This window comes from Cebus imitator, unplaced genomic scaffold (assembly GCF_001604975.1).
Source record: "Cebus imitator isolate Cc_AM_T3 unplaced genomic scaffold, Cebus_imitator-1.0 Scaffold812, whole genome shotgun sequence".
Taxonomy (NCBI): Eukaryota; Metazoa; Chordata; class Mammalia; order Primates; family Cebidae; genus Cebus; species Cebus imitator.
Genome location: NW_016108127.1, coordinates 298,718 through 307,837, shown reverse-complemented (window position 1 = coordinate 307,837; position 9,120 = coordinate 298,718). Strand labels below are relative to the sequence as shown.

The window sequence follows — 9,120 nt, the reverse complement described above, 5'->3', positions numbered from 1 at the left end:
ACCCAAAGTTGATCTGGCTCCCCCTTCTCACCTCATTTTTGGAGAGGTTCAGGATCTTGACTTTGGGGGCCTTCTCTGTAATGTCGGACAGGCCATCCAGCTGGTACAGTTTGTTGTTGCACAAGTTCAAAGACAGTAGCTTTGGGTCAAGAAGAGTTAGTGTGGCAGCTACTGTCTTGCGCCTCAGAGACAAATCTGCCCTCCACCTTTTCTCTTCCACCCCTCTAACTAAAAACCAGCACTTGGCTTAAGGCTTCACCTCAGGGAAATTCGATTCAATGATCTTCAGGGTGGCAGCCATGCAGTTTCTTCGATTCAGGATTATATCAATATCACGGCCCGTCAAGTCTTCAGGAAGCCAAGAGAAGAGAATCAGAAGGCTGGGAGGGCCCTGGCTGGACCAGAGCCAGCACCAACCCCTCCCTAAATTGCCATCCCTAAGTCTCCCTCCCGGGCAGACTGCTCTGCCCCCACTTGCCTTAGAATTGCTGCTGTCAGCCATACCTGGGTCAAAGCAGAGACTCTGGAGATCAAGAGCTTGCTGGGAGACATCATATCGTTTGTCCATGGTCAGCTATAGAGACAGAGATGAAGACAGAGACTCTGAGGCTCTGGTGGTGGTGGTGGTGGTGGTGGTGGTGGTGGTGGTGACAGGGAAAGAGGGGGCCAGGGGAAGAAGAGGTGCATCCAGGAAGTGGGCATGCAATGATCCTGGAGTCTGTATTACCTTTAGCAACTCCATGTGGCTTGGCTTCAACTTATTCTTCACAGAGAAGGGCGCAGTAGAATGATTGACAAATATACATATCTGCAGGAAGGAGACGTGGGGTAAGTACCAGGACCTCTAATCCCAATGAGGATGACCAGCCTCCTGGCCTGTCCTCCTACCCAGAGACTAAGGACAGGGAATGCCCTCCGCACACACCTTCCGGTTGTGGTCATCACAAATCGTATAGTTGACATCCTTCAATGCAGAGGCAGTACTAGCACCTTGCACAAAGAAGTGTGCCCGATTTTGGAAGTAGTGGAACTACAGGGAGTGAAGGCAAGAGCAACGGTGTCAGAGGCCAATGGCCCCTGCTGAGCCAGGCCTCTCCCCGTACCCCGTGCCCACTCATCTGGCTTCACCATGCTCTCTTACATCAAGTGGAGTGAAGGGGACACTGCAATGGCTCTGGATTGAATTCATTAGCCATGCCTTGTCATACTTTCCCCCGTAAGGAATCTGAGGGTAAAAACAAGACACAGGAGAGAAGGGAGAGACAACGTGGAACAAATGATGGAGAACAGAACCAACCAGCTCTTTTTTCTTTCTTTTTTATTCCAGCCTTCTACTTAGCTTGGACTTTTAAAGAAGCGACCGCTGACAGGATTTCTTATTTATTTGTGTGCCAAATATGGATTCCCGAAACTCCCTTTCCCCCCATTCCGAAGCTCTCCTGCAAATAATCAATTTAGGGTGTTTTAAGTGGTCTTCCTTCTATCAGGTTCCAGAGTAGTCCACCTAATGCAGACCTCACCAAGATACTCACTGTGACCTTGAACCAGGCCCTCGTTTTTCCATCTTGCGTGTCCTCCATCATTTTTCTCTCTGGACGTTTTCTGTTTCTCCACGTGGTAGTATGGATTTGGTCTTCACTATGCCATTTCACTAGCTTCCTGTTGCGTTCGATACTATAAGGAGTGCTGTGGGGAAGAGGCGAGAAGGTGGGTATCCATTAAATCTAAGAAAGCCTTCTATACACGCCCCCCTCACTGACACCAGTGCTACAGTTAGGATTGCCTAGCCATTATTCCGCTTCCAGCATTCCTCTGTTCTCTAATGAGAGAAAAAAAGGAAGACCACGGAGAATAAAAGGGTTGCACAGTCCCGGGGGACTGCTACGTGCAAACCAGGCTGCCTGGTCACTTACTGTCTTAGTTGGCGGTCCTTGTGGACATCCCCCATCTCCAGGCTTCCATCATTCTCCTGGCGCTCTGAAGGCGGAAGCTCATGCCCACCGTGTTCGTAACGAGGGTTCCTCTTGTCAAAATTATCCTGGAAAGAACTCCCACCTTTCTTTCTTCCTTGAAAAGTGCTACCATGGTCATGGCATCCTGCAACTGGGAAGAAGAAGACAAGTTCGAAGACATGTCAATGGGTCAATGGCCCACTTACCACGTACCATGCCGTGGGCTAACTCCATGGTAGGGTAAGCAGAGTGCCAACCCGCCCCAAGGGATCAATCACACAAGCCCCAGAAAACAAACTCCTCTGCCTGTCCAGATACAAGGGCCTTATCTCACAGGCGGCACAATCAGGGGAGGAATCTTGGGAGAGGAAGCAACTGTGGTGAACCACTTAAAAAAATGGAGCAGGAATTATACAGAACAGAGGTGCGTGTGTCCATGGGTTAGACTACATACCAGACGCACACCTGGAGGGGGTCCTAATCTTGCCTTCTCTCAGGCTTCTCCAATCTAACACACCAACCACACCAACACCTGGACACAACCTCTCTCGCACCTCCCAAATCCAGTCCCCCAAATGCATTCTGTGAACCATCAGCAAGCTGTACTTCTTTGCCGGTGTAGCACAGGCTTTAATGACAGGTGAGACTGAGGTAACAGCTTCCGAAGCTACCCCCCTACCTCCAGCCTTGCCCTCAACAGTACCCAGTTGGAAATATCCAGAGCAGGCTTTCTTTTTGTCCAGCCTGAAATGCTTTCAGCCCAAGAGACAACTCTTCCCAAGCAAGTGACAGAATTCCCATAAAGAAAGAAAATCAGCAAAGATATTGAAAACCACTACAGTAACAGGATGTAAAGGACATAAGTAAAACACTGTGCCCAACAACGAAAGCAGAGCATGCTTTTCTTTCCCCCCCTACCGTCTTGTAGCATTCACGAAGGTAGACCATCTCCTGGGCCATCAAACAGACCTCAACCAATTTCAAAATGTACCCGTCGTCTCGGGGTACCCGTATGAATAAAATCTCGGTCACTGCCGATCTCTCTGCAATGTACTACTGATTATGGCCAGGCCTCAGATGAACTTCTGTGGGGGCTGGGGAAGGCGGGTCATTTCTTTCACTGTGTGTGACCCACTGTCAGGACAGTTCTGCTCCTCTCGGCTGCTTTGGGACTTTCCCTGTGTGCCATTAGAAGTGATATTAAATGTAGGCAGAGCGTTTGACCTAGACATTCCTGATGCTCGGTCCCCAGAACTTGGAGGTGGACCTGGAGTGCTCACTTTCTCTCACACTCTACATCCAACCGATCAGGATGGATGTGTCTTCTCTTGGCTCTACCTTTAAAATATATCCAGAGTCTGGCCACTTCTCACCCCCTCCATTGCTACCTACCCTGGCCAGGTCACCAACATCTGTCTCCTGCATTATGCTGCCTTCCAACTTGTCCTTCCGCTTTTGCCCTTGGCTCCCTTACCATCTATTTTCAACACAGCAGGCAGAGGGACCTTTTTAATGCCTGAGTCAAATCTTGTCATTCCTCTACTCAAAATCCTTTAAACGGGGTTTGGGGCCCATCGGTATGTTAAAAAGCTATGAGTCCATAACAATACGCAGCTACAGCGACAACAACAACGACAACAACAAAGACCCCTATTGCTGACATTTGGAGGATGCCCAGAAACCAACTCATTTTCACAAAAGTCCATAAATGAAAGGGGAAAAAAATCGAAGATTAAAATGAGGGTTAAGGGCACGTGGTGAATATATGGAGCACAGGATGAGTCAGCGTCATTTTTGAGAAGCAGCATTACTTCAGAAATAATGTCACTGAGGGGAAGAAGGGGTAAAAGTGAGCTATTCAACAGCTACAGCTACAGCCTCAGGCAAGGCTTTGCGTTGGAAGAGAGCACAGATGATAAAAAGCCACAGAGGTACGCGACAGAGAGAGATGCTGAAGACAAAACACACACAGGCGCACATCCACTTGCTGAACTCTGGCATCTCAGCACAATCCCTGTCTCGCAGTTGTGCTGCCAGAATTACAGGCGACCTCAAGGGTACTGTAAAGCAGCTAGCGCTTCTCACCCAGACCGCCTGGGCTTCCCCTCGGGCCCCACCATGATGTACTGGCTGATCCTCCCACACAGACATAGTAGTGAGTGTCCTTTATGACATCACGTGCGCTCCTACTGGTACTTCCTGTGTTATTTTGGAATTCTGCCTACGTCACTGCCATGCCACTGAGTGCATCAGCATCCCTGCTACGGCACAGAAAGAATGGGGTAAGAAGAAAACCAACACTTGCCCAGTGGCAACCAACAGTTGCTCCGTGTTGGGCAGACTCACTAGGTTTCTCTTGACCTCCTCACAGAAATCCCATGACAATTGTATCCACAGTCTCTTTTCAGATCATGGATATGACGCTCACAGACGTCGGGTACATTTCCCAGCCAAGTAAGTGGCAGAACAGGAATTATGTCGTCACCTATATTGGTCTGCCTCTACACCCCGAGTGCTCCTCCAGCAACTGCACTGGTTCTCCCTTAAATGGCAAGCTTTCAGGTCTCAAGGACAGACTTTGCTGAGCAGGCCAGGGATGATGTTTTGTGTTAGTCACTCCTGTTGGTGTGGGAACCAGGTGCTTTGGACAAGGTGGAGATCTCTGTCTTCGACCAGATGGGTGAAATCTGTTTGGGCCACGGGTTTTCAGATTAGGAGTCACTCTGGGCGGGTGGTGTCTGGCACAGAAGAAGGGCCTCATTAATATTTGTTAAAAGAATGCATGTGATGTAGGTTTGGGTTCATCGGCAAAACCACTTTTGAGGATACATCCATCTCAACCATTTCCACCGACGTCTATTTGTATTTATTCCAGACCTATTCGGGCTGCAGAACTATTTCATAACCTGCTTGCAAAACTAGAACGAACTACTTTTTTCTTCTGCAACATTAATATTTTTTTCATTAATGTATCCTTAGAAATAGAACTAAGCACCTCCCTGCAGACTAAGGCTAGAACGGCAGCTTTGAGGATCTCAGAGAAGGAGGCTTTTGCAAATAGTAGTGACGGAAATGAGGAGAGGCGTTCCCTGAATCCAGCAGACAGAGCTTTCTGGACATGTGGTCCCTGTAGGAAGAATGTTCTGGACCTACAGGCATGTTGTGTTCATTCAGCCTTCCGACAGACAGGAAGTACCATCCCTGTCTCAGGGAAAGGGAAGAGTGTGGGTCTGTGTGTCTGTGGAGCCCATGCAAGCAAGTATTTGTATTTTGTATTCCATGCTTCTAGAATTAGGTTACAGATAGGCATGACTCCAAGTCATGTTGGGAAACGCATCGCCACACAATACTGGAGCCCACTGCACATTTCTTTTCATGTGTCATGTGTTATATATGGCCAAATTTTGTTTCTTGTTCAGAATATGCTTTTTCCTTTCTTCTTTCTTTCTTTCTTTCTTTTTTTTTTTTTAAAACCTCTCGGTGTTTTACTATTTGAGTTGACGGTTTTAAAATAAGAAAGTAATAGAGTTCTCTGCACACAAAAGTAATGGAACAATATCCACGGGTTGACCAGGGTTACAGAGCACCCCCAGTGGGGGAGACCAAAAAACCCAGTGGAACACAGCCAGAGCTTCAAAGTGGGTGTAAGATTTTGAGTCCCCGATCCACCTTTCCCAGGAGAAGCACATGAATACTTTTAAGCGTAAAGTGATATTTTCCATGAGATTTACACCGACATACCCTGCCAGTAGCCGTGTGTGAGTCTAATTTTCTGCGATATGCCTAACCATTCAGAAGTCATTCTTACAGTTTGATCCAGACATTTCACTTTTTGAATTTATTACATAAATCGCTCTCTGTCTAAATATATACATATGATTATATGGCTGTGCCTTACAGGTGCCTTGGGACAGAAGGATGACGGGACCGGAGAGTGGCTGATATTGTCCTGGGAGAAGCAGAAATGACTGTCCTTGGAATCAAGTAGACATGGCAAAGAAGGGGCATGACTGTACAGAGTGAAAAGGCCAAGGGATGGATGTGTGGGTCAGAAAGGAGAGGGTGAGGTGAATACAGAGAGAAGACAATGAAACACACATTGAAAAAGCCCCCCAGGGAACTGAATTCATCTTGGCGATATGCTCCCCTCTGGAAGCCCTCCTTCTTTCCTGTCCATGTACATCTTGTCTGTCCCTGTTACTTCACTTCAAGTTGAACACCAGAGAAACAGTTCCCACACAGTCCAAGAAAGGAGAGATGGTACAGGGCAACAGTGTGCAACGATGAGCTTCTTGCCCAGAAGCCTGGAGTCAGGGCTCACTGGTTCCAGACACCACACCCATCATTGCCCACCAGACTCTGAGTGGGCCTTCTCGCACCACTCATTTCAGCCTTGACACAGAGTCGCACAGGATTGGTTATGGGCACAGGATTTGAAATCAGATCCATCAGGATTTCAATCCTGGTGCTAAACTCTATGATCCAAAGCAAGTAACTCGCTGTGACTCAAGTTCTTTTTGCCCCTTTTCCCCTTGACTCAAAGAATTTAGTAACAGTTTCAACCTTGTGGGCTACTGTAAAAATTAAGTGAATTAACACACGGAAATACATGAAAAACACCTGGAGAAATGCCTGTGACCTAACAAGCACCAAAAATAAGTTGTCTATTGCTATGTCCAGAACCTAGTACAACATCTGGCATTTACTGAGAGAGAAATATGTATTAGTTGTATTCGTTGTCATTAGTCCTCCTGGAAATGACAAGGAAAAGAGATGAGTGAGTCGGATCCGGTTGCCATGTCAGCCGTATTTTTACAAAGCGGCGGTAGTAAAACAGGACAGCCCCGGCCCCAGTGGGGAATCATGTGACATATGGATGAAGGGAACCAAAATAAAATGCTCAGAGCATGAAACAGGTTATGTGGAAGGATTCAGTAGGGGACTTAAATGCCCATTTCCAACCTTTGAGGAAACAAAATGTATTATTATGCAAGAAATGTTTCAGGTTTAAGTGGCAGACTACAAGCAGCCAGGCAGAAGATTCGTCACACCACGTGATACAAAGGGAAAGAAAAAAAATGTCAGGTTATAAAACTGTATATTATAGTATGATTCCTCAGAAGAACATATCAGTGAAAAATTCTGTTTTCATTTGTATATATGAACACAAACAAGTCAGGGTAAAGGGACACGTGAGAATGTCAACCATGTGTAGAAGCAGGTGGCTGGAATGCAGAATGGTTATACTTTCACACCTATGCTTTATACTTGTGGATGTTTATGGCTGGGTCAGGGTTTTGCCAAGTGCTTGGGAAGAAGCACTTTTCCTATTGGCCCATATACAGCACAATGGAAACCGTTTATTATTGATAATCGGGTGTGGATATCTTCCCTCTGATTAATAAGCTAACCTCACTTTTGACGACTCATTCAACTTCTCCTGATCCCAGATTCCAGGGATTAGGGCGAGCTACCACATCAATCAAGATATAGAATATAACACACACCCCAAAAGGTTCCCAGTTGATCTCCTCTTCATCCCTTGGCTCCATGCAAACACTGATCTGCTTTCAGTTAGTATATATTCGTTTTCCTATTCTAGGATTTCACAGAAACGGAATCAAACACCCTGTACCCCTTTGTGTCTGGCTTCTTTAACTCGGCATGTTTCTGTGACCCACCCATGTTCTTGAATTTTCCTTGCTGAGTAGTAGCCCCTTGATGGACATACCACAATTTGTTCACCTTTGATGTTGTTTTAATGAAGTTTCAGGAGGAAGTGAAAGGAGAAACTTGCCTTCAATTAGCCATCTTTCTTGGACAGCCTTCTATTCTTTTATAACGGACATAATTTCATCCTTTATCACTCCTTTGTCTCTCTGGGGAAATATTATCTTAATGTCTGTTTCAGTCGCTTCCATTTTTTTCTATTCCCTCAGTGCCAATTATTGGATTTGTTGAGTTTGTGCCATCCCTTCCATGTTGACCCTGGGTTGTGGCTGTCTTCTGCAGAGGAACCTCCACTGCTGAATCAGCCCTGGGCTCACGGACACTTTGCTTTAACCCCATACGCTGCTCTGGCCTTGCCGGCAGTTTAGCTTCAACGCGGACACAAGCTGTGGTGGCCCCTGCTTTACCAGTTTTCTCATTTCCTTTCTGTTTGAAAAAGACATTCTCCTCGATTTCTTACACGGGAATCTTTATTTCATATTTTCCAGTGTAACTCTGTATTTATCATATATTGTAACATTATCATTCTGAAGCCACAATTATAACATTTTAAAAGTATTTACGGTAAAATACTTGCATTCTTGTCATTTAAATTGCTCAAGCAGTTCTCAACCATGATTACATTAGAGCCACTTGGAGACCTGGAGACAATTCACTAGCACCAGGACACACCCAGAACAATCAAAGCAGAACCGGGGTTAGATCCGGGCAACCACATTTTTATACTTTCCACGTGACTTGCAGTATGCAACCAAGGTTGAAAACAACTGTGTTAAAGCCTCAGCTTTTGGCTTATGCTTGCCAGAGGATCCTAGGAATAGCTGCCTCCTCATTTTGCTGACTTCCCACTCAGCACTGTTTTGGGGACCCAATGAGTCTATTAGCTTAGAGCAGTGGTCAGCAACTATGGTCTGTGGGACAAATCTATCCCAAATCCCCCTTTCCTTCAAGGTCTTTTGCTTGCAACCAATTTTGGTGCCAAGTAGTGTGTTAATCAAGGTCCCAACCTGCCTATGCCAGAATTCACTCTAGCTGTTTTATACAAACAAGATATCTGTAATAAAATATATTACATAGCTTACAAAAACTCTGTGAGAGCCAGAAAAGCAGGCCTGGATGCTGCACAGCCAGGAGAAGTCCACCCACATTATGAAACCGCCACAGCTGAAATACCACTGTTGCCTGCCCATTAATTGACATGCATGACAGAGACTGAATTCTAGAAACTCTACAATGGCTGCCCCATAAAACCTGGAGACCTCCCTCAACACAGGTAGTCCACCCCACATATGGCTCCCATGTTACTCAGTTCCACCTCTGAGTCTCATGTTGGCACATATGCTTCATATGACAGATATCCCATTTGGGACCCTAACTGCAAGGGGCTCCGGTAAATTGTGTGTGTGTGTGTGTGTGTGTGTGTGTGTGTGTGTGTGTG

At 46.2% G+C, this 9,120-nt stretch overlaps 1 protein-coding gene across 1 annotated transcript in view; it reads right to left on the bottom strand.

Annotated features, from left to right (window-relative positions):
• Nucleotides 1-9,120, bottom strand: part of LOC108297537 (nuclear RNA export factor 2-like) — a 58,626-nt gene that overhangs the window by 7,840 nt on the left and 41,666 nt on the right. The window contains exons 5-12 of the mRNA XM_037735452.1: nucleotides 1,914-2,097; nucleotides 1,533-1,686; nucleotides 1,142-1,225; nucleotides 926-1,030; nucleotides 728-808; nucleotides 505-574; nucleotides 260-348; nucleotides 3-139 (exon numbers count right to left, since the gene is read on the bottom strand). Of these exons, the coding sequence (XP_037591380.1) occupies nucleotides 3-139; nucleotides 260-348; nucleotides 505-574; nucleotides 728-808; nucleotides 926-1,030; nucleotides 1,142-1,225; nucleotides 1,533-1,686; nucleotides 1,914-2,097 (904 nt within the window). The remainder of the gene's footprint in view (nucleotides 1-2; nucleotides 140-259; nucleotides 349-504; nucleotides 575-727; nucleotides 809-925; nucleotides 1,031-1,141; nucleotides 1,226-1,532; nucleotides 1,687-1,913; nucleotides 2,098-9,120) is intronic.